This window comes from Dipodomys merriami, unplaced genomic scaffold (genome assembly GCF_024711535.1).
Source record: "Dipodomys merriami isolate MVZ:Mamm:240054 unplaced genomic scaffold, mDipMer1.0.p SCAF_14, whole genome shotgun sequence".
Taxonomy (NCBI): Eukaryota; Metazoa; Chordata; class Mammalia; order Rodentia; family Heteromyidae; genus Dipodomys; species Dipodomys merriami.
This window is the reverse complement of record NW_027202715.1, coordinates 16,999,790-17,024,642: the sequence shown is the minus strand read 5'-3', so window position 1 is coordinate 17,024,642 and position 24,853 is coordinate 16,999,790. Positions and strand designations below refer to the sequence as shown.

At 51.1% G+C, this 24,853-nt stretch overlaps 1 protein-coding gene across 1 annotated transcript; it reads right to left on the bottom strand.

The window, feature by feature from the left end:
* Positions 1-235: 235 nt before the first annotated feature.
* Tmem72 (transmembrane protein 72) lies at positions 236-16,331 on the bottom strand. The gene is made up of 5 exons (XM_070020855.1): positions 16,013-16,331; positions 6,587-6,653; positions 5,056-5,127; positions 3,310-3,449; positions 236-2,824 (listed from the first exon to the last, which is right to left on the bottom strand). Exons 1-5 carry the CDS (start codon positions 16,080-16,082, stop codon positions 2,349-2,351), a joined length of 825 nt encoding a protein of 274 aa, XP_069876956.1. The 5' UTR covers positions 16,083-16,331; the 3' UTR covers positions 236-2,348.
* Positions 16,332-24,853: the final 8,522 nt, after the last annotated feature.

Below are 24,853 nucleotides of genomic sequence, written 5' to 3'. Positions count from 1 at the left end.
ATCATGATGGCTGGGCACCAGAAGCATGACCTCCAACCATTTCCCTGCCCCAGGACCCACCTCCTCTCCCCACAGTCCACCCCACTCTCCCTTGACTGCTCTGTCCAACCTGAAGTCTCTCCACACAGAAGCCAAAGCTTTTAGCCCAAGAGTTCCACCATCAAGGGCTATGCCTGCTACCCATCTATCACTGACCTGTGAGGAGAGTTGCAAGAAAAACACTCCTTTGACCAGCTACTGCTGACCAGCTTTATTTCCACATGTGTGCAGAAACAGTGTAGCTAGGTCTGGGGACACTGAAGCTGTGCAACCAGGAACACGCTTCTCTTCTCTTCTCTTCTGCTCTCCTCTCTCCTCTCCTCCCATCTTCTCTCCTCTCCTCTCTTCCCTTCTCTTCTTTCTCTTCTCTGGTTACTGCAGTTTGAACTCAGGGCCTCAAGCCTTCTACCACTTGTGCTACCTCAGCCTTTTTAGATTTAGTTATTTTTCATTGTAGAGCCTCATGCTTTCTTGTCTAGAGTCACCTTGAACGGCAATCCTCCTACCCATGGCCTCCTGCATAGCTGGGATTACAGGCATGTGCAACTGTGTCTGGATTTGTTTGTGTAGCTTTTTGTCTGGGCCACCCTGGAATCATGAACCCTGATCTCTGTCTCCCAAGTGGCTGGCATTACAGTTGTGAGGCCTTAGGGCTCGGCCTGAGCGTGTTTCTTATCTGGACTGTGAAGTGTGTGCCTTGTGTTTATTCCTCACAAGCTATGGGAACCCACAGCTCTTTTTCTTTTCCCACTGCTCCTGAGGTGGCCAGGGAAGAGGAAGCAACTGCTGTTCGGGTATAGTGTCATGGAACAATCACAACTTTCGGAAGTCAAGACCACCTTTTAGGCTGGGTGCTGGCAGTTCATGCCTGTAATCCTAGCATCGGGGGAGGCTGAGATCTGATGATCCCAACTCAAGAAGACCAATCCTTGGTCATCTTCAATCGCCAGCAAATAGCCAGAATTAGAGCTGTGGATCAAGTGGTAGAATGCCAGCCTTGAGTGGAGAAAGCTATGTGAGTCAGGTCCTGAGATCAAGCCCCAAGGTGTACACACACACACACACACACACACACACACACACACACACACACACACACACACACACACGACCACACTGCAAATCTTTTCATTAGGAAATACTTGATTCACTCACCTTTGTGCATCCCAGGTTAATTGTCCCTTTGGTAGGTCAAGGCAGAGACCTTGCCCTAATCACTACCCTTGTATTTTCTCTTTCCCCCCTCCCCTTTGGGATAAACACAAGTTTATCACCCATTTCATTCCACGGACACCTCGGTGTGCCATGCTTTACTGTGGGTGTCTTTCCAGGTCACCACCTCGTGGTCCCAACCCCCAGCGAGCCCCGCCCACTGTGCCTGGCTGCTGCTGATGATCGCAGGCTCCCAACATCCCTTTATGTGTGTATGCTGATACTGGGGCTTGAACTCAGGACCAGGGTGCTGTCTCTCAGCTTTGCCACTCAAAGCCCCACTTCTGGCTTTTTTTGGTTAATTGGGGATAAGAGTCTCAGGACTTTCCTGTTTGGGCCGGCCTCAAACCTGAATCCTTAAATCTCAGCCTCCCGAGGAGTTAGGATCAGAGGCTCAATGTGCAACATGGTCTTTGGACTCTCGGAGCAGCCCATGTAGTGGAGGATCTGGGAGCCTGCAGCCATGCTTCCGGCAGGAGCACAGCTCTCTGGTCTGGAGCACAGAGGGGCATTCCTTCCTTATGCCATTTTGTAAGTCCTTCTGTTTGTCCAAAGCTTGCCTTCCTGGCCCTTCTTGCCAGTTCCACTCCATCGTCGTCACCCTGGACTCTGCCAACCCCTCTCAACACCAGCTGTGGAGATGCTCAGAGCACCTCCGGGCCTTTTAGGGCTGGGAGGTTGTGTCAGAGGGGGAAAGGGACCAGGAGTTCCTTGCTGAAGTCTGGGCTCTGTGTCAGGAATGAGGGGTTGCCATGGCTTGGGCAGGGCAGGCATCCTCTGACCCTCTGGGGGCTGCAGCAAATGCACCTGCAACCTTGTATGAAGGGGGCTGGTGGTGTCTTTGAGGAAGGCATGACCGCCATCTTCACAGCCACGAAGGAGGAGTGTGCGCTCATTCCAGGTGGAGAAGACCCCGTTCTGGCTCTCTTCCTGCCTTCCTGCAGGTGTCTGCAGAACTACTGATTTGTTGTGCACACCCAACGCTCCCTTGAGATGACCAGTTAAGGCCCAGCAGGCAGCAGGGCCTGTGGTTAGCAGGAAGTCTAGGGTGGGGAAGACCTGGACAGGGTCCATGCAGCGCCCCCTAGCAGAGCTGCTCAGAATAAATCAGCGCCCATGAGTGAGGACAGGAGGGGGGCCTGTGGGGGAGGGATGATGGGGGTTGTATCAGAGGCTGTCTCCTCTGGCTCACTGTCTCCGTCGTCCAGACCCTCGGCCAGGGATGGGATGATTCGCACCACGCTGTCCTCGAAATGCACCTGCTTCTTTCTGGCCAGCAGATCATCTGGCTCCAATGTCAGTTCTACCAGAGTTTGTGGAGGTGGCAGGGGGCTGGGTTTCTTGGTTCCTTTCAGGATGCTTTTCATGTGGATGAGCAGGGAGCCGGGACCCTCCTTGAAGGCACCGTGGAAAGTGTAAGTTTGCTCAGTGTCCCCGGAGCCCGTGGTACTTGTGACGCTGCCCGAGGGGTCTGAGTACTGCTGTGGGGGGGTTGCTGTGTGGGGGGCAGCTTTGTTCTTTGTCCGCTTGCTCAGTAGGAAGTAGGCCAGGCCAGTAACAATGAGCATGGAGCCTGGAAGAGAACTGAATGCTCAGAAAGCTAGATCTACACCATGGAGAAGAACCAGAGGTTGTGCAAGTGAGTCAGTGCTGCGCAGCCGAGCTTTGGTCCCTTGTGGCTTCGCCTCCCCTCTGCCCCCCCCCCCAACTGGAATCAAACTTCAGCCAAAGGAAGTGTGGAGGGTCAGTGTTGTGTGAGGGACAGCTAAGGGGCCAGGCCCTTCAGAGACACCAGTGACTGTCACTGGCTGGCTCTGCAGCCCACAACCATCTCCAGGAGGTAAAAGGATTAGGGGGCAGAAAAATGCCCAGTTTTTAAACTTGGAAACCTGGGATCAGACTTGATCCATGAGAGGACCCTCCAGGGAATGGCTTCTAGCAGAAAGCTCTCCCCTTGGGACACTCCTGCATGGAATGTCTTCTACTTCCCAGGCACTGTGCAGCCCCTACCCGGGAAGACATTATATCCCCGGTGCCCTCTGCTTCCCACAAGCCTACCTGGGATGGTCACGTGCCATACCAGAACAGGGTGGAGAAAGCAGGCCACTGACAGCAGCATGTAGGCCAGAAACTTCTGGAAGCAGCCCAGCCAATGGGCCTTCTCTTGTGCTCTGTGGGCCAAGGACCCTGGCTGACACCTGGGGAGGGATTCCAGGGTTAGCAGGAAGGGCAGAGGCAAAGCCCAGCCACAGAAAGGCCATGGGAGGCTGGGGCTGGGCTCTGGGTGCAATCCTGGTGGCTCCTGGCAGAACAACATTCAGGGATTGGGGTTACAGACATCTGGAACCTTCTCCCTGTGGCTCCTATGGGTCCTAACCTGTGTCTGAGGCTCTACACTTTTTGTTTTGTTCTTCAGAAAGCCTTCTCAGTCTTCCTGGGAAGAAGGGAAGGAAGGTTAATGGCTTGCTCAAGACCCACTCAGGAGTCCACACAGAGCAGAGAAGGTGCCAGTATAGGAGTCACCCCACTGGGAGCGACGTGTGTGTGTGTGTGTGTGTGTGTGTGTGTGTGTGTGTGTGTGTGTGTGTGTGTGTGTGTGTGTGTGTGTGTGTGTGTGTGTGTGTGTGTGTGTGGCTGTGCTGGCAATCTAGCTGCACCCTACTTGTGGAGCCATGCCCTGGACAATGGAAGAGGCCTGATGCAGAGTGGGTTTCTTCCAAGACCCTGCCTCCAGATTCAGAGGACAGTGCCAGCCTTTAAACCCTTCCTGTTCTGCATTGGCTTAGAGAGAGGGGGAGGGGAGGGGGGAGGGAGGGAGAGGGAAAGAGAGAGGAGGGGAGGGAGAGGGAGAGGGAGAGGAAGAGGGAAGTAGAGGGAGAGGGAGGGAGGGAGAGAGAGAGAGAGAGGGAGGGAAGGAGGGAGAGGGAGAGGGAGGACCACTCACAGGAATGTGAGTGAGCTTGGTACAGCTCGCTGGTGTCCCCCAGTGGCCATCTCTGAGAACATAAAAGCACTTCCAAGGGGATGGTGGTTCCCAGCACCTCTGAAAGGGAGGGGGTGGGGAGGAGGAAATTGCCTCAGGGCTGGGAAGCCTGGGGTGCAGTTAGATCCTAGCAGCTCCCCCCACCTAAGTTTATATTTAGGATGGTTGGGAATAGAACTTACATTTTGTAGGGGAGACTGCCACTAGTACAGTTCTTTCTATGACTCTTGCAGCAGGTGCTCAGCAGCTGTGAGGTCTGGCTGGCCACTTGAGGACCTGCCTGTCTGTGCTCTGGGAGCCCTTGGCCACACAGATGACTGTGTGTGTGTGTGTGTGTGTGTGTGTGTGTGTGTGTGTATCGGTCCTGGGGCTTGAACTCTGGGCCTGGGCACTGTCCCTGAGCTTTTTGCTCAAGGCTAGAGCTCTACCTCTTGAGCCACAACTCCACTGCTAGTGTTTTGGTGGTTAGTTAGAGATAAGAGTCTTATAGACTTTCCTGCCCAGAGTGGCTTCAAACCTCCTTTAGTCCTCAGTTTTCAGAGTAGCTAGGATTACAGATGTGAGTCGCTGGCATGTTTAGATTCTGAACAGTGTGTAGCAGCCTCAGCAGCAGGGCCTCCATGCCCAGAGGCTCAGGATGCTTGACTCGTGCTACCGGGAAGCAGAGCAACCTTCACATGATCGCTGCCAGCTCCAAGCTGAGCCACCATCAGGGCCTTCCTCCTGGATGGACTGCTGGATGCCAGGGTCCAGTGATGAGCAGTTCCCAGGGATGGGGGAGGGGACAGACCATTCCTCAAACTATGTCTGAGGCTACTTACTTGAAGCAGATGGCCAGCAGCTGAGCTACAAAGTAGGCCCCTTCACACACAGAGACAGCGACCCCTATAGACCTGTGGGTGGAGACAGGTGAGAAGGCTGGTGCCTCGATCCTTCCTAGGTTTCATGAAGCTGTCTGCTCATAGTGCCTTTGACTTTAGGGCCATTCCAGTGATAGGCTGGCTTGTCTCCAGGACAGCATTCTTCAGGTTCTGCCTGGATACCACAGCCCTGATACAGAGACAGAGGAGGAGGTACCATGGCCAGTAGGTGACATGATTTGCACCTGGTTCTTTGTATTGGCAGGGGTGACCTCTTCCTGTGGCCCCAGGACTGACCCCGGCCGCCTAGCTTCAAAGGTAGGCCCTTGAAAACACTGTTCTTTCCCTTCTCCCCCACCATTCAGCCATAAGGAATATTCACTCTGTTCTTTGAACACCTTCAGAGTGAGCCAGGCACCTGTGGCTCATGCCTGTAATCCTAGCAACTCACGAGGTCTGCAGCTCATGAGCTTAGTGATGGTAGCATAATTCAAATAAGTCTCTAAACTGTGCTTAGCAGGCAGGGGAGCTCCTTTCATGCTTGTTGTGGAAAGAAATGAATGAGGGGATGCATGGATGGGTGGGTAGGTGAATGGGTGTGTGGGTAGATGCACCGTTAGGTAGATGGATGGGTAGGGAGAGGGGGACATGGATAGATATGTAGGTGGGTAGATGTGTGGCTGAGAAGTTGGACGGATGGGTGGATGGGCAGGTGAATGGGTGAGTGGGTGTGTAGGTAGATGATATATGGACAGGAAGATGGATGGGTGCATAGGTAGACTGATAAATGATTAAGTAAATGGATGAGTGAATGGACAGGCAGATAGATGGGCGAGTAGGTGAGTGGGTAGGTAGATGGACCTATGGGTGGGTGTGGGTTTGCATATGGATGGATGAGTGGGTGTGTAAGTAGAAGGATATATGGTTGAGTTGATGGATGGGTGAATGGGCAGATGGATGGGTTCATAAGTAGGATATGTGGCAAATGGATGGATGCATAGATGGGCAAATGAATGGGTAAGTAGGGATATGTGTAGATAGGTGGATACATGGGTGGGAAGATGGATATGTGTATAGGTAGACTGATACATGATTGAGTAGATGGATAGTCAGATAGGTGAATGGGTGGGTAGCGAGGTAATGGATATGTGGTTGGGTAGATGGATGGGTGAGTGGATGAGCAGATGGGTGGATTGATAGACAGATGGCTTGGTGATGGGGTGTATAGGTAGGTGATATATGGGAAGGGGATGGGCAGGTAGAAAGCTGATGCATGGGTGGGTGGGGGATGGGCAAGTGGACCTGTGGATGTGTGGGTAGGAGTCTAAGAGAGCTGATTTGTGGTGTAGTTTTCCCAAAAATGTTTCTATCCTAGAACCCCCCCCAGTTCCTTCCTCAGGGTAGAGTGGAATTGGCATGGGAAGGGCTCTGTGCTGTGGCTGGGGTGGGGGCTAGCACAGGAAGTGTGATGGGGCCCGGCACACATACTCACAGGAGGTAGAAGGCCAGGCTTTTGAACCGCCCCTGGAGGAAAGTCTCTGTGCCCACGCCGATCAACACTGAAGGGCGAGAGGAGAAGCAGAGTGGGCTTGGGTGCCACACCACAGCACCGCTCTGTCAGGGCTCTTGGCTATGGTGTGAGTCAAGGCGCCTCCTGGGTGGCCCCTAAAACCCCAGCATCCTCAGGTCATGGATGTTGTCCCTCTGTCTGTCTGTCCTGCCATCATCCCTTAGTGCCATGGAGCCTGTCCGTACCAACATTCCAGAGCTTCCTCGTCCTGCTCTCTTCTGTGTGTTGTGGCTTCTAGAATCCCCTCTGTGCTGGTGGCTGAGCTCCTGGCTTCAGTCACTGGCCATGGTGAGGTCTGTCTGCACCCCCTCTCATGCCTGGCTCATGCTTGTGGGGGGGGCTAGGGGCTGGGGGGGGCTGGGGGCTGGGGGCTGGGGGCTGGGGGGTGTTCCTTCTCATTTGCAGCACTGTGGCTTTATCTCAGGCCCAGGTGCATTTCTTTGGACCCAGAACCCACAAAGATCCTGGGGTGTGCGATGAGCCCGGCCTCCCCTCCTGTCCTCTCACTGTGGGAGATGGTTCTGGAATGCCAAGTCTTCCTTTCCTCAGGAGTGGATGTGCTCTTGTACTGCTGTCCAGAAGGCTGGCTTCTGGCACTTTCCTCACAGGAATACCCAATGGGGGCGTGCTCTGGGGCACACACTTCAGCTCAGACTCAGCCTCTCCTGCAGGTGCAGGGACCACTCTGGGACTCACAGGTGTAGCTTCACCCCAAGATCCTTTTGGACACTCAGAGATGGAGGGGTGTTTATGGACTGTATATTGTGGACCTTCATCAGTATTCTGGGCTGCTTCTGGAAGGTCCTGATCCTCCCTTCCTTCCTTCCTACCTCCCTCCCTCCTTCCTTTCCCTCCTTCCCTGTAAAAATGTATAAGCTTCCATTCCCTGTGTCCCACGCTGAAGGGGGCCTTCATTGTCTGTTGAGATGCTGCCCCTTGAAAACCAACATGGAGTTTCCTCACTTCTTGTGGGAAGGGGCTGATCACTTTGATCTAGGAAACAGTGGGGTATGGCTGTGTTTCTGAGCACTGGATGAAGATGTAGTTTACTCAAGGTCACAGGCTGTGAAGTGAAGACCAGAGGCTAGGCCTGAGCCTTTGGGCTCCAGGCAATGGGCAGTTTCCTGGTGTCTCCTGTCCACCGGGGGGGGGGGGGAGGGAGAGAGAGAGGGAGAGGCAGAGGCAGAGACAGAGAGAAAGACAGACAGAGAGACAGGGAGAGACAGAGACACAGAGGCACAGAGAGAGACAGAGAGAGAAGGAAAAAGACAGAGACAGAGAAATACAGAGAGAGACAGACAGATAGGTGGATGGAATAAGGGAGGGATGGAGGGGGAGAGCAAGAGGGATGGGGAGAGAGGAAGAAAGAAGGGGAGAGAGAGGAAAAGGAAGAGAGAGAGGGAGAGAAGGGGAGAGAGGAAAAAGGAAAGGGAGAGAGGTGGAGAGGGAGAGAGAGGGAGAAAGGTGAGGGGAGAGGAGAGAAAGAGGGAGAGAGAGGGAGAAGGAGAGAAAGGGAGAGGGAGGAAGAGAGGGAGAGGGAGAGAGAGGGGAAGAGAGGGAGAGGAAGAGAGAGGGAGAAAGGGAGGGAGAGAGGGAGAAGGGGGGTAGAGGGAGAAAGGGAGGGGGAGAAGGAGAAAGGGAGGAGGGAGAGGGAGAGAAAGAGGCAGAGAGAGGGAGAAGGAGAGAAAGGGAGAGAGAGGAAGAGAGGGAGAGAGAGGGGAAGAGAGGGAGAGGAAGAGAGAGGGAGAAAGGGAGGGGGGAGAGGGAGAAAGGGAGGGGGGAGAGGGAGAAAGGGAGGGGGGAGAGGGAGAAAGGGAGGGGGAGAGGGAGAAAGGGAGAGAGGGGGAGGAGAGAGAGAGAGAGAGAGAGAGAGAGAGAGAGAGAGAGAGAGAGAGAGAGAGAGAGAGAGAGAGCATGCTTACACTGAGAATTGAACTCAGGGCTTTGTGCTCTTGCTCAGCTTTTTCATTCAGGCTAGTCCTCTACCACTCAAGCCACAGCTCCACTTCCACTTTTTGCTGGTTAATTGAAGGTAAGAATCCCATGGATTTTCCTGCCCAGGCTGGTGTGATTCTCAGATCTCAATGACCTCCTGAGGGGTTGGGATTGCAGGCGAGGGCCGCCAGCGCCCGGGCTCATCACTGCTTTTAGGGAGCAATGGGCAGGAGGTTTTCCCACCCTGAGCAAGACGGGTGATCAGGACTGTGTGTTAGAGGCTGGGGGTGCAGTGCTCACTCACAGCAATGGTCCCCAGGGCTTTGCCTGAGGCTGCAGCAGGTGGCCAGCAGAGGGCAGAAAGGAGTCTAGTTTGTGGCAGGACCTAGGGAGAGTTGCTCTCCTGCCTTCTGCTTTGTCCCTCCCCCCCCCCCCCCCTTTAATTTTGGTGTGGCTACTGGAGCTTGAATTCAGGGCTTCATTCTCACTTGGCTTTTTTGCTTAAGGCTCTACTACTTGGGCCACAACTCCATTTACAGCATTTTGGTGATTAATTGGTAGTAAGAGTCTCATGGACTTTTCTGCCTGGGCTGTCTTTGAATGGAGATCCTCAGATCTTAGCCTCCTGCGTATCTAGGATGACAGGCGTGAGCCATCAGCATCTGGCAAGAGTTTACTTCTGCATTGCCTTTCAGAGATTCAGCAGGCGTCAGAAATACTAGGCCAACAGCCAGTGGTAGAGCCTGGCAAGGCACCTCGCTTCTGAGCATCTGACTCCCTGGCACAGTGGGTAGTGGAAGGATGTTTTGCATAGAGTGATGGACCAAGCAGAGGGCTTGGGCAGGCTGGGTCCAGGCTCAGGGAAGTCCCACTCTCCAGGCTGCTTCCTGGTCTAGATAATGAAGGCAATAGCAGCATAGATGATGGTGGTTATGAGCACTCAGTTTTAGTGACTGATGGTGTTGCGTAGACAATGCTAATAGAACTATTATAAGAGGCAGACTGTTCCCATTAGTTCTCTCATGGGGAGGAGTGAGGTTATTTTCATCCTTGACTTCCATTAGTACTGAGCTCATTGTGGCCAAAACTCTTCCGGACACGGTGACATTGCTCATGGTTTTCCCAGCTCAGGGCCCCATCTCAAGGCTGGGCTGGGATACAAGTGGCCCAGAGTAACTACATCCAATTACTGTAGCTCACTGGGGCCACATTCTTTCCAAGTGTTCTTTCTCTCTCTCTCTCTCTCTCTCTCTCTCTCTCTCTCTCTCTCTCTCTCTCTCTCTCTCTCTCTCTGTCTCTCTGTCTCTCTCTCTGTCTGTCTCTCTCTCTGTATCTCGATCTCTCTCAATTTCTTCCTTTCTCTCTTCCTTCCTTCCTTTTCTGTGTCTTCCCTTTTCCTTCCTTCCTTCCTTCCTTCCTTTCTTTCTTTCTTTCTTTCTTTCTTCTTTCTTTCTTTCTTTCTTTCTTTCTTTCTTTCTTTCTTTCTTTCTTTCTTTCTTTCTTTCTTTCTTTCTTTCTTTTTCCTTCCTGTCCTTCCTCTCTTCCCCTTCTTTCTTTCCCCCCTTCCCTCCCTCCCTCCCTCTCTCCTTCCTTCCTTCCTTCCTTCCTCCCTTCCTTCTTTCCCTTCCTCCCTCCTCTCCCTTCCCCCCTTCCCTCTCTCCCTCCCTCCCTCCCTCCTTCCTTCCTTCCTTCTTTCCTTCCTTCCTTCCTTCCTTCCTTTCTTCCTTCCTTCCTTCCTTCCTTCCCTCCTTCCTTCCCTCCTTCCCTCTCTTTCATTTTTTGTGTCAATACTGGTGCTAAGCTCCAGGACTTGCACTCTTGCTCACTTTATTTTGCTCAAGGCTGTGCTCTATCACTTTACTCCTCCATTTCTGACTCTTTGCTGACTACTTAGAGATAACAGTCTCACAGACTTTCCTGCCCAGGCTGGCTTGAAACTATGATCCTCAGATCTCAGCCTCTTGAATAATTAGGATTATAGGTGGGAGTTAGCGGTGTCTGGCCTTTTCTGAGTTTTCATAACAGGCAGTGATGTTGGCCCTGGATGACCAGAGGAGAATTTCTTACTGTTTCTGAGGGCAGACTCATAGTCCACTATGGCATCTATTGTTTCTCTGTATCTTTAAGCACAGGTAGCTAGAAATCCTCAGGCTTTCCAAGGACAACTCAGGTAAGATCCACTGGGTTCATAACCATAACTTGGGTGGCTTGGGTTGATGACAAAGGTTGTGGTTACAATTTAAGGACTTGGAGATGTTAGGACCAGCTTTTATTTTATTTTTATTTATTTATATTTTTTGTCGGTCGTAGGGCCTGAACTCTGGGTCTGGGCGCTGTCCCTCAGCTCTTCAGCTCAAGTCTAGGGCTCTACCACTTGAGCCACAGCACCACTTCCTGTTTTTTTTTCTGCTAATGTAGTGTTGAGGAATCGAACCCAGGGCCTCATGCATGCAAGGCAAGCCCTCTACCACTGAGCCACCTTCCCAGCCCCAGACCAACTTTTATGAAGTCACTGAAATAATAAGGCAGAAGCCTCAGTTTCTTTTCTTTTCCTTTTCTTTGCATTCCTTTTCCTTCCTTCCTTCCTTCCTTCCTTCCTTCCTTCCTTCCTTCCTTCCTTCCTTCCTTCCTTCCTTCCTTCCTTTCCTTCCTTCCCTCCTTCCTTCGTTCTCTCCTTCCTTCTCTCTTCTTTCCTTCCTTGCTCCCCCCTTCTCCTTTTTTGTGTGCCAGTCTTGGGTCTTGAACTCAGGGCCTGGACACTGTCCTTGAGCTTTTCTGCTCAAGGCTATCACTCTACCACTTGAGCCATAGCTCCATTTTGGGCCTTATGGTGGTTAGTTGGAGATAAGAGTCTCATGGACTTTCCTGCTCAGGTTGGCTTCAAATCACATTCCTCAGATCTCAGTCTCCTGAATGGCCCGTTATCACCCTACCTAGGCCAGTCTTCGTAAGCCAACAGCTGCCTGCTTTCCAGACAGCAAAGCTGCCTAGACTAAGCCTGGTCTCGGTGGCTCATGCTTGTATTCCTCCTAATTTCCCAGGAGGCTGAAATCTGAGGCTCATGGTTAGAGACAGCACTCAGGCCCTGAGTTCAAGCCCAAACCTGAACACACACACACACACACACACACACACACACACTTGACCCAAATCCTATTTTACACACACACACACACACACACACACACACACACACACACACTTGACCTAAATCCTATTGTCTTTCAGGAGGAGGAGGATAGAGGAAGAGAGGGAGGGATATTTTGCATATTCTGTGTTTAAAACATGTACCCCCAGAGCTTGGCTCAAAATGAACACTGAATAATAGTGTTATTCATCAGCTACACCACCAAGAACAAAGACAAGCCTCTGCTCTGAGGGAAGTTAGAAGGTCTGATTCAAGTACTGCATGTGTTTTCTGGGCTGACCTGCTTTGGGCAGCTTATGCCTATTGGTATGCAGGGACTTGGTTAGAAGGAGAGGGCTAACCCTCTACATTCAGGAGTCTCATCCTCCCCTCACTCCAGCCCCAGAAAGCAGGACACGATGTGACATGCAGAGGGGCTTTTCTTATTCTCTTTCTGGCCTGGGGCAGGTGGGGGCCTGGGCTTCCTCTGGAGATGAGCACTGCAGAAGTTCAAAGGGAAGCTAGCCTCACCTGCTCAGCCAGGGCTGGGGCAGCAGCCTCAATGCTGAGCCCACAGGACAGGCTCCACCCTGGACCACTGTGACCCAGCTAGTTAAAATCTGTGTCCCAGGGCCCTGAGTCTCATGCCTGGTCTGCACTGGAAGCGAATCACAAGCTGAGCATGGGGGTGTGTGCCTGATCCCAGCACTAGAGAGGTAGAGGCTGGTTATCATTTCCATGAACAGCCCAAGGCCAACCTGTGCTACACAGTGAATCCATGACTCAGAAAAACAAAAATAAGCAAAAGAAAAACCCCAATGAACATACTAACTAACCAGCTAGCCAGTTCTGTGTACGGGAAGAGACTCTGCTAAGGCTCAAGTCTCATACTTGGGATGAACACAACAAGGTAGATCACATGATCTACTTAGAGGGATGGAGGGGCAGCTCTTCCTGCATCTGCACATGGAGGAGGGAGCCTTATGTGTGTGTATGTGGTCATACACGTAGGTGTACACACTTGCACACGAACATAAGGCCATAAGCATGCCTACCCCAACACCTTTCCAGGTCAGGAAGGTAATGGTAATGAGTCCATGTAAGACACTGGTGTGTGTGTGTGTGTGTGTGTGTGTGTGTGTGTGTGTGTGTGTGTAGGGTTGTAGCCTCTAATGGCCTGGAATTCATATGACCATTCCAGGGGACACACTGGGTAGGTCCAATCTGCCTGTAATCTATTTACCTGAGTTTGGTGGTGTTATTTATTGAAAACTTCTTGTATAGGCCTGGACCTCAGGACCTTAGGACTGGACATCCTAAGGAGGTTTTATCCAAATGGGGTGGGTAGAGAGGGGAGGGGACAGCCCGGTGGTCAGCAGGGCTTGCTACAGCTATGACCATGCAGCTTACCCTCTATGGGCAGTGCCCAGGACCTGTGTGCCTATCTCTACCAGCCTGGTTCTTGTCTGCAGGGCTAGAGGAGGAGGCTGCTACACCAGAGGCTGTGGCCTCTCAGGAGTGGCCTGGTTCCTGCAGTGACACTCTGGGAGCCCTTAGTCCCATGGCTTCCTAGTCTCTGGGAAACCTACATGTGTTTACCTGCAGGGGGAGCCTGAGCCAGAGCCCTCCTACCTCTGGGGTTTCTGCATAGTACCTATCTGTTTCGTCTCATTTCCTCTTCCTCTAAAGTACCCTTACCATGGAGCCTGAACTTTTCAACAGAGGATTTCAACAACAACAAAAAAAGAGGCTTAAAGGAATAAGGAATTTGCAAATCTTACACACTGGAAATAAGCCAGAAGCCCAGTGACGCTGGAAGAAACTCGAGATTTGCTCCAAAGCTCTAGAGGCCTTCCCTAGCTTTCAGCTTGCTCTCCATGCTCTGGAAAGCCTGACCATTAGCAGGCAACTCTGTCCTATTTTTAGCCTGGATCTTGTATCAAAACCAAGTAGGAGATTCATCTTCAGCATGAACAGCAGCCTCTTGCATAGAGATAAAGTTTGTGGTGAAGAAGAGTGGTGTGCCTGTGGGTGGGCATACACGCACGCGTGCATGTGTGTGCGTGTGTGTGTGTGTGCGTGTGTGTGCAAGGCCTTTCATTGGCTGAGATAAATTAGACTCTTAAACTGTCTTCAGCAAATCCATTAGGAGGATAGATAAATGTATCTAAAAAGAGCTTCCGGGCAGGAAGCTGGCCCCAGCTGTGTGTGGCTGGGGCTTCAGTCACTGGGATTCTTGGTAACTAACAGTACAGAGGGAGCAGATGACCCAGTTCGACAGTGGTAGACCAGATGCCCAAGGTTGGAAACCTACTTAAGGTCACTTTCTGTTCCTCAGGATGGGCTATGAGACCTTTCCTATCATTTCCCACCAGAGAGGAAAATATAGTTACCAAGGGAGCTAGAATCCACTTTTATTTATTTAATTATTTATTTTTGATGCTAGTCCTGGGGCTTGAACTCAGGACCTGGGCACTGTCCCTGAATTTTTGTCTCAAAGCTAATGCTCTACCCCTTGAGCCACAGCTCTATTTATGGCTTTTCTGGTGCTTAATTGGAGGTAAGCGTCTCATGGACTTTCCTGTCTGGTCTGGCTTCAAACTGCGATTCTCAGCTTTCAGCCTCCTGGATAGCGAGGATGACAGCCATGAGCTGTGGGTGCCCAGCTAGAACCCACTTCTGTAAATCTATCTACGTGGGGTCTCTGCAATCACTTCTTGCCAGAGACACAGGGAGGGCTTGGGGCAGAGTCCTGGCCTTTGGGAGAGTTAAGGGGTCAGGACTCCAGGCTGGCTGTTCAGCTGACCTGCAGTGTGCCCTTGGGCAAGGTCGTGACTCCTCTCAGTTTACCTGCACCAGACTCTATGATTCTCCCTTCTAACTTGTAACCAAGTGTGGGAAACAGTCCATTGATCCAGGCTGCTGTCTCAGGAATGACCCAGCTCCCTACTGACACTGGCCTGAGCTGTGGGGACTTCCTCCTGACTTCCGCTTTTAGCCATGCTCAGTTCCTGCATCCTTGATCTGCCCAAATGCCTGGTTAGCAGGTCTGTTATTCAGGTCAGAAAGCACAGCTTCAGGGGGCCAGAGGATCCAAGAACTTGTATCTGCTCCATGACAATGCCAAGGCTGGAGGCCAGAGTCTGAGCTGAGGCCCTTTCTCATTTGGAAAGACTCCTTTGGTCCAGAGGCAGGAAGGAAGGACTTTCCAGGGCAGTGTCCTCTGTGTCCTCTGGGAGATGAGGCTCAGAGCTATGGGCTTATCAGCAAATAGATACTCTGCTGAGCACTGGTGGCTCATGCCTATAATCCTAGATACTCAGGAGGCTGAGATTTGAGGATGATGGTTCAAAGCCAGCCCGGGCAGAGAAGTCCATGAAACTCTTATCACCAATAAACTACTAAAAAAAAAAAAGCTGGAAATGGCTCAAGTGGCACTAACCTTGAGCAAAAGCTCAGGGATAGTGTCTAGACTCTGAGTTCAAGCCTCAGGATGGGCACAAAAAAAGAAAAAGAAAATAGATGCTCACTTCCCAGCAGGCACAGACCCTGGGGGGTCTACTTAGCTGAAAGTCATCCCAGACTGCCATGTGACTAGTGGGGGGGGGGAAGAGGAGAGGAGAGGAGAGGAGAGGAGAGAGAGAGACAGAGACAGAGACAGAGACAGAGACAGAGACAGAGACAGAGACAGAGAGAGGAGCCCCGTTTGGAATTCTCCTTCAGCACCCACTGTGTGTGAGCTCCTGAGTAGGTCCCGCTAGGGACTTGGGGTTCTATGTTCTGTTGGGGTCCCTGTGGCATGAGGAAGACTGCCATTGTCATTCCTAGCCGGTAGCATCAGGGCAGAGCTGTAACTTGATTCTTACTCTGGGATGTAGGTCTGTGGTTGAGCTCTGTTAACCCATTGTAGTCAACTCCCGCCTTCACCCAGCCTTTTACACCATCTCCTTTAGAGAACCCTCCCAGTGGGTGGGAAAGCACCAGGTTCATTGCACAGACACGGGAGGATGCAGAGGGCTCTCGAGGTCACAGAATGAGTGCGCTGTCAATCAAAGGCTTGCACCAGGCCCCCAGTGCACTCCTTTGTACCTGCCTGTGGCTTATCTGCACCTGCCACCTTTCCACAGTATACGTTTTGGGGTAGGAGCTAGAAGGAGGGAAGTCTTGGGAAAGAAATTAAAGGACAAAAGTGATAGCTATATCCACTCTCATCTGTCCATCCCTCTGGTTCAACTCTGGCTGCTATACGCCTGATGGGGAGACCGCGGCCAGGAGGCAGGTCTTACCTGCAGCGGTGGTGACGCCCAGGAGCCGGCAGGTGTATTCCAGCCCAGTCCAGAAGCCCTGGAGCTTCATGGTGCCAGGGGTGAGGGCAGAGATGCAGGGGGGCAGGCAGCAGAAGCTCTGGTCCTGCAATGCTTCACACTCAGGTGTGCCCAGACAAGAGGCCGTGGCTGCTGGGTGCTGGCGGAGGGCCCCTGAGCCCTGGGGCTCTGCCTTTTCCAACCAGTTGTGGCCACTCCAGCAGAGTTGAGGTGTGAATGGGGCTCACCTTCCTGGCTTTGTAGCTTGTGCCCTTGCCAGGAGCTCAGCTTAATCATTACCTTGGAAAAATGCTCCTGCTGCTCAGTGCTCAGCCCCAGCCTGGTATGGAGCTGTGCAGCCAACTGCCTGAGATCAGGCCGATTAGGGCTGGGCTGGAGGCAGCCTGGGGCAGGCAATTAGCTGCTTGTGGCTGGGAGGAGGGAGCTGAGGAGCGAGGGAGGGGCCCAGGTCCTTCCTAGTGCTGAGAGAGACATAGTTTATACCTAGACTTTATACCTGCTAGATGCCTGGAGGAGATAATGCATGCATAGATCTGTGTGTGTGTTTGTGTGTGTGTGTGTGTGTGTGTGAGAGAGAGAGAGAGAGAGAGAGAGAGAGAGAGAGAGAGAGAGAGAGAGAGAGAGAGAGAGAGAGAGAGAGAGAGAGAGAGCAAAAGAGAAAGAAAAAGAGAGAGAATATATCTTTAAATCACTAGTTGAAACAACTTTTTGAAATGAGTCCCAAGCTCCTTTCCTTTGTGTGAAGACGGATTAGAAAGCTTTTCCATTTTCTATTCTGGTAGATCTGGACTCTGACCAGAGTAGCTCAGGTTGATGACACTTATGGAACCATCTTTTTTTTCCCCGATGTGAATCTAGGAAGTGTGGGATGTGGGAACTCATGATTATTTCAGAGTTGATGCACTATGTCAATAATTAACTGGATGACCTTGTGTGGGGGGGGAGCCAAGGTCATGTATGAGCTGTGGTAGCTTTGACAAAAACAGATGAGCAGGGTGACTAGACTAGGATTTGTTTCTGAGCGTGTGTGTGACTGTCCCCAGAACTCAGGGTCCCCAGTTTCCAAAGTGGGGCCGTGATGGGCTTTCACTGGATCCCAGTTTATTAATTTATGTGTTGGATTGATGATACCAAGTTGTAGTATCCTGCCTGGTGTTTTCTTTGAAATCTGTACTCCATTTGCTTGTGTGAACAGACAAAAATCATCAAAGGATATGGAACCCCACCCACCCTAATAAGGATGAAATGTTTATATGCTCTTTACTTCTTCCTTGGCAAAAGCTGACATACCTTCATTTAATCAAGAAGCACTGTTTACTATTAAAATTATTGTTATTTGTGTCACTACTGGGTCTTGAACTCAGGGCCAGGGCATTGTCCTTAGCTTTTTTGCACAAGGCTGGTATTCTACTATGTGAGCCACACCTTCACTTCAGGCTTTTTGCTAGTTACTTGGAGATAAGAGTCGTCCAGACTTTCCTACCCAAGTTGGCTTTGAACTGCAATCTTCAGATCTCAGACTCCTGACTAGCTAGGATTACAGGTGTGAGCCACCAGTGCCTAGGTTAAAAATGTTTTAATTTAATCAGTAATTTTGACATACTATAATGACTACTTTTTGTGTATATTTTCCTTCTTAAATGAGTTTCAGAACCTTTCTGCTCATACAATCTTCAAGGTCAAATTTAGAAATGTATCAGTTAACCCTAGCTACTTAGGAGACTGAGATATGAGGATCATGGTTCAATGCCAGCCAAGGCAGGAAAAATCTGGGAGATTCTGATCTCTAGTTAGCTAGCAAAATCCTGGAAGTGGAGCTGTGGTTCAAATGGGAGAGCACCAGCTAAGAGACAGATCCCAGGCTTTGATTCAAGCCCTAGAATTAGCACAAAAAGAAAGAAGAAACTAAAAAACTGCTTAGCAGTTGTGAGGTTCTGGGTTTCATACCCAGTAAAACACACATGTACACATGCACATATACATACACATGTGCACACAGGCACACACAAAATCTAACTTGACATACTCTTTTCCTGTCTTGGGCTATCTGTTTATTAGAAACTCAGTCTCCTAGCTGACTATCAAGCTCGATCTTTCCAAGCTCTGCCCCCCAGTGCAGGTCTGGGGTGTTTCTGTGGTGCACTCTGAATCGAATGGTGAGCTGGCATGACGACTCCATGGCCCCACACTGCTCTCCAGGATCCCTTTTCCTTTGGAGGCTGGAGACTCCCCACCACATCCTGTGTTGCTTCTCGACCAGCAGCAATTGATCATTGATCAGCTCTGTGTCTGCTTCTGGCCTCCCTGGCTGCTGAGCCTCATCAGTGGGTCTGCACACAGCTCCATGCTCAGTTCACTCATGGCCACGCTTCCCTGCCCAGATGCTGTCTTTGAGGATGAGCATGTGACTCCATTCTGGTAGAATATTCCAGGAAGGGCAAGTATTCTTCACGTCTAGCTAGAGGCTTCGTGATGGGCTGCCCTCTGAGGCTCTCCTGGTTGGGAGAGTTAGGAGAGTCTAGGCAAAGGGATGGGGTCTGGGCCCAGGAGCCAACAGGCAATGCCAGACTGACAGGGGGATGTGCCTGTCCCTCCCTGTCAGCCGAGCGGGGGTGGTTTTTGGTCACCACAGCACACATTTTGCCTGACCAATGGGTGGTGCCCGAACACACCCCACTGTACTTCCTTTACCTAAGCAGGCTTTTTATCCGTGCACGGAGCCCATGGAGGGCTGATGGAGTGGGACAGAGCCAGCCTGAGAGTGCCCTGCTTCTCTGGAGCCACCATGTGAGGGGGCTAGAAATGGGGCTGTTGAGCTGGTGGTGGATGAGAGGTAGCACCCACTGCAAACGAAGTGTGAGGAACCCCAGCGTGAGACACAAGCTCAGCTCTGTCTCCTGTGTAATCATTAAGCCCACTGGAGCCCTTGGGCAGGGAGCAGTGTGGGCCAAGTTCCTCAAAAATCTGAGAGAGAGAGAGAGAGAGAGAGAGAGAGAGAGAGAGAGAGAGAGAGAGAGAGAGAGAGAGAGAGAGAGAGAAAGAGAGAGGGGGGGGAGGGAGAGGAGAAGGAACCAGAACCCAGACCCTAAAATAGGACTTGGCTGAATAACAAGACCCCCCAGAACTCCAGACCTGACCCCTAAGTTACCCCAGGGAGCAGGAGCTGGGGTTCCTAGAGAAACCAGTAGGGGAGCCAGAAAGCTCTGTTTTTTGTTTTTTGTTTTTAACAGGTTTGAGAGAAGCAGAGGAGGAGGGAAGGATGGAGGGGAGGGTGGAAAGCCCAGAAAGGCGGTGCAGGCAGGTGTGGAAAGCTATTCACATTACAGCAGTGGATAGAGCACTGTGTGCCGGGACAGGGTCATGACATAGATACCACACTGGAGAGTTCAAGTTCAAGTTCAGGCTCCATTTCATCCTAAGGAGTTTGGTGTCTGGAGGTTATGAGGGAAGGGGCAAGCTTGGAGCTCCAGTGGGAGACTGAGTTTGTGCAGTTGGTCAGTGGGCAGTGGGTGGGTCTTGGCAGAGCTGTGACAGGGAGATGGAGAGGCCCTGTAGATGGCTCTCAAGCACCTGTCATATGATTCAGATCCAGCTGTCAGCAATTCTAAGGGGTTCCTGACCCAGATCAGTGATGGCAGGGATTTCGGAAGACAGCGTTCCAGGAGCCCCTAGAATGCCACGGGCCAGACCCAGGGCTTCCTGACCCATTTACCTTCTCTTCCAGCTGCTTGGTCCCTGGAGTAATGTGGCCATGTGGGGAACAGAGGGCAAGAGAAGAGATGGTGAGCTCAGGTAGGGCCTGTGGCTCCTCGCTGCATCTCTGAACCACAGGGGTGAGCAGCCCTACAGAGTCAGATGCACTGGAAATCCGAGTTAATTTATAAGGACACAGCAAAGCCTGGAAAGCAATGAGGGGTACCAAGTCAAGTCTAGCCAGGCCTCCAGCCCCTTCTCTGGGATGTTAGTTTGCTTGTGTAGGTCTCAGACAAAAGCAATTGTTTTTTTGTTTTTTTGTTTTTTTTTTTGGTTCCAGTATTAAACTCAGGGTCTGGGCTCTGTCTCTTAGCCTTTTTGCTTAAGGCTAGCACTCCATTACTCGGGCCACAGCTTCACTTCTGGCTTTTTGGTGGTTAATTAGAGAGAAGAGTCACAGACTTTCCTATCCAGGCTGTGTGTAAACTATGATCCTCAGATCTCAACCTGCTGAGCACAGGTGTGAGCCACAGGCGCTAGAATGCTGGCATTCAAGCAATGAGTAAGACAGGATTTGCCCAGTGGCTCCCCTGTTCATGTCCTCTCTGCCGCTAGAACTAAGGAACCAGAGAAGATTTGATGCCTTAGTTTAACTCACCAATTAATTACTAAGTCACCCGTGTCCCTGACTGACAGGCTGTGGATCTGTCTGGCTTTGCTTAGAGCTTCTGCTTGGTCAAGATGAGGATGTTTTATAGACATTGAAGCCAGATGGGGTGGACATAAATTGCAAAGCCCTGATGGAATACAATAATTCCAGATGCCTGGAGCTGGCTCTGGGGACCCAGGGGAGTCAGGAGACGGTGAAATGTGGCACCTGCTCATCTCCCATCATTAGGGATGATAAAGAAGCTTCTTAGAGAGTAGTAGGAAGTCCAGGGCATAACTCAAGACAAGATCTGTCCCTGGAGTGATTCTTGGAGCTGATTTAGAAGACCCTGGGATGTCTCCAGCCCCTTCCTCACCCTGTGACACCTCACCCCTCATCGCTGTCAACAGAAGGAAATGGGGACCCTCACAATGACCCCGCTCAAATCTCTCGTGTCCCCCATCACCTGCCACTGGAGGAACGGGTTCAGCTTTGCATCTCAGTCCTCTAGACTCTAACCATAAATCATTGTAGTCTCTTTACTATTTTTTTTGCCAGTCCTGGGGCTTTACTCAGGGCCTGGGCACTGTCCCTAAGCCTCTTTGTGCTCAAGGCTAGTGCTCTACCACTTGAGCCACAGTGCCACTTCTGGCTTTTTCTGAGTAGTTCAATGGAGATAAGAGTCTCACAAACTTTCCTGCCCAGGCTGGCTTCAAACTGTGATCCTCAGCTCTCAGCCTCCTGAGTAGCTAGAATTATAGGTATGAGCCACTGGTGCTTGGCTGTTTTTGTTGTTTTTCTTCTACAATTAAAGCTTGGGCTTTGGGAGCCCAGCTTGTTCTGTGCTTTCTAACTTTCCTTCTACCTCTTCTTTCTAGGCATCCATGGCCAGAATCAAAGTTGTCGTGAGCAGAGGGGTTTCCTACAAACTACAGGGACCTCTCCTCTGCTTCTGCTTCCCATCCATTTCAACGTGTGTGTGTGTGTGTGTGCGCGCGCGTGCGCGCGCGCGCGTGTGTGTGTGTGTGTGTGTGTGTGTGTGTGTACTGGGGCTTGAACTCAGAGCCTCATAAGACTAACACTCTACCACATGAGCGATGCCTACCCTTCCAACCTTTTGCTGTTTAATTGAAGATAAGAGTCTCGTGGATTTTTCTGCAGAGGCTGGCTTCAAACTTTTATCCCCAGATCTTTTATCCTCAGATCCCAAGTAGCTAGGATGACAGGTGTGAGCCCTTTTCTTTGTGGTGGTCTTTGATTGGCAGCTGATGGTTCCAGTGGCCCCTTCCTGGCACTCACTCTTTTACCCAGTCCTTCCCACATCACACTGAATGTTTCTGTGCTACCACAGACAGCAGAGGAGCCAGCATGTATTACTGATGGCCAGGTAGAGAAGCAACCACCTTCATCACTCGCTTCTATGGACTTGTCTCTGAGAAATGGAGACTCAGGTGCAGAGCAGCCCAGGGGTGAGCTGGTTAGCTCTGCTGCTTGGCTCAGCCTCCTGGGAGGTCCTGGTAGGTCTGGACCACCCAGTGAAGTGGCTCCTGGAGTCCCAATTCCAGAACCTAGGAGACAGTAAATGTTTGTTGTTTCAAGTTGCTAGGTTTTAGGGTAAGTGGTTACCCAGTAACGCTGAGCTCACACACCACCTTCTGTTCTCTCTTCCTCTTTCTGGCTATTCTGTGATTCCATAGTGAGCCTGCAAATAGGAAGACAATTGTGAGCCCATTGCTCTTCTCTATCACTGTGGAACAAAGTTTCTACCTGTCCCAGGTTTGAATCTCAATTATTATTATTACTATCACATTTCAATTATGATTTGAAATTTATTTAACGTTTTCACATCTTGGCTACTTGTGGTCTCACCGTTACAAAGCTAGGAACATCAAAAGCAGTTTTATAGCTCCCAACTCAGTTCTTCCAGTTCTGTGAAGGGCAACCTTCAAGATGCTGTTCTGCAGCCCTGTGAGTTAACCAAGTCTCCCAACTCTGCCCTTCTGGCCTCTGACTTGAGCTAGGCTCTGCTGCAGGCCTCTTGGCAATCATTTTGTTTCCAAGAGGAAAGAAAAGGTAGATAAACATCTTGTATGAATGCAAACTGCCTCTCAAACAAACAATATCTTCTTATTTATTCATGTATTTATTTTGGTGCTGGTAATGGGGCTTAAACTCAAGGGCTGGAACTGGACACTGTTCTTTAGCTTTCTTACTCAAGGCCGACATGCTACCATTTGGAGATAAGAGTCTCATGGATTTTCTTGGCCTGGTTGGCTTTGAACTTTGATCCTCCAATCTCAGCCCCGAGTAGCAGGAGGACAGATGTGAGCTATCACAACCTGGCTAGTTTCTGACAATTCTGACACTGTGAGCTTTGTAGTTGAACTGCCCTGAACCTGGGGAGGTTTGCCCCACTGGAGGTTTCTACAGGGAGGCTAGAAGCACCTCTTGGAGCTACTGGCTTGGGTTTTCAAGTTGGAGTGGTGGGGTGTCTTGAGTTTTCCATTTGGGCTGACATCCGGCCCCTCCCCCTCTACCATCTCCTTGCCTGCACCGCTCTTTACTGTAAAAGCCAACAGTTGCTGGGCGCCAGTGGCTTACTCCTTAATCCTAGCTTCTCAGGAGGCTGAGATCTGAGGATCATGGTTTAAAACCAGCCTTGGCAGAGAAGACCACGAGATTCTTATCTCCAATTGACCAACAAAAAGCCAGAAATGGAGCTGTAGCTCAAGTGGTAGAGTGCCAGCCTTGGAGATCAGAGTCTCACAGACTTTCTTGTCTGGGCTGGCTTTGAATCTCCATCCTCAGATCTCAGCCTCCTGAGTGGCTAGGATTACAGGGATGAACCACTGATACTGTGTGAGGGCCAGAAATCTTGACTCTGGAAAATAGAGTGGGTAGAACTTGGTGGTTAGCAAGCAGCCCTGTGATGGTGTCCATTCACCTTTTGGAGACCCACCTGCTTTCTGTGTTCCCTAAAATGTTTTACATTCATCCTCCCTCCCTCCCTCCCTCCCTCCCTCCCTCCCTCCCTCCCTCCCTCCCTCCCTTCCTTTTTCTTTCTGCCAGTCCTGGGGCTTGAGCTCAAGGCCTGAGTGGTTTACCTTGGCTTTTCCACTCAAGGCTGGTGTTCTACCAGTTGAAGCACTGCTCCATTTTTCAGCTTTTTGGTGGTTAACTGGTGGCTCAGGCCTGTAATCCTAGTGTTTCAGAAGGCTGTGAGATCTAAGGATTGTGGTTCAAAGTCAGCCCAAGCAGGAACATTCGTGAGACTCTTATCTCCAATTAACTGCCAGAAAACCAGCAGTGGCACTGTGGCTCAACATGGTAGAGTGCTAGCCTTGAGCATAAAAACTCAGACAGTGCCCAAGCTGGGTTCAAGCCCCACGACTGACCAAAAGCAAAAAAACAAAAAGTCTTACGGATGTTCCTGTCCAGGCTGGCTTTGAATCTCCATCCTCAGATCTCAGCCTCCATGCAGTTTCCCCAGCTCTTCTTTCTTTTTCTTATAAGTGACACAGCAGCTGCCTATGGCTTCCGGTTCTTTGGGTTGGCTTGAGAAGTAGCGATGATAATTCCCTAGTGAAGGTGTTGGAAGCCGAGGTTCTGAGCACCGGCTTCTGGATGGGCAGTCCGCAGGTCCCTCTCTCCCCCCTCTTGGCCACTGGCAGCCCCTGAGTCTCTCCCCGTAGCTGTCAGAGCACTCTCTTGCAGCCACAGTGTCACCCAGTGTGGCTTGCCCTGGTTCAGCATTTACTAGCTGTGTGTCCTTAGGGAAATTACTTATCTTCTCTGAGCCCAGGCCATTTCACCTTCTTTTAGTTGGTACTCATTTCAGTCCATGACACTCAAGCATAAGAATTGTTCGTTTCTCCAAAGAACAGACAATCTGTACCAGCTTCTAACTAGTAAGCCTGGGGGAGGAGGTCACATTGCTGGGGTGAATCCTTCTGTCCAGATGGAATGCTGGTGGTTGTGCACCATTTGTGCCACTACGGGGTGGTGGAAGAGTGGAAGAACAGCCCAAGTCCTCCCTCTGTTCTTCTCTTTCTCTCCCTCCTTCTCTCTCTCTTCCTCTTCCCTCTCCCTTTCTCCTCTCTTCTCCCTCCCATTCTCTTTCTCTCCTTTGCTCCCCTCTCCCCACTCCTGTAAGACTCCTTCCCATGGGGTTTTGCCCCCCAGGTCTGGGGCCCTGTGCTATGTGTGCACCACAGAAGGTAGTGGGAGGGTTCCTGGCCTGGCTCTGCCCATGGCCCTGGAAGTGGGGTCCCCTTTCTGTGTGCCCTCCTCCTTTCATGCCCCGAGCCCCACCCACAGGCCCTGGAGCAAGTCTGGGCCAGGCTGCTGGGGGAAATGTGCACTCAGCTTTCCACGCTGTGACCAGATAGCTGAGCCGATCCACTTAAAGAGAAGAAAGGCTCCTTTAGCTCAGGGAGGTTTCAGCCTGTGGCTGCTTGGTG

Bases quoted from the DNA above. Each gene is read 5' to 3' on its own strand.
- Tmem72 (XM_070020855.1), bottom strand. From the start codon at position 16,082: ATGAAGCTCCAGGGCTTCTGGACTGGGCTGGAATACACCTGCCGGCTC. The intron at 6,654-16,012 runs GTAAGACCTGCC...CTCGCCCTTCAG, and splicing joins GGGCGTCACCACCGCTGCAG to TGTTGATCGGCGTGGGCACA. The intron at 5,128-6,586 runs GTGAGTATGTGT...CTCCACCCACAG, and splicing joins AGCCTGGCCTTCTACCTCCT to GTCTATAGGGGTCGCTGTCT.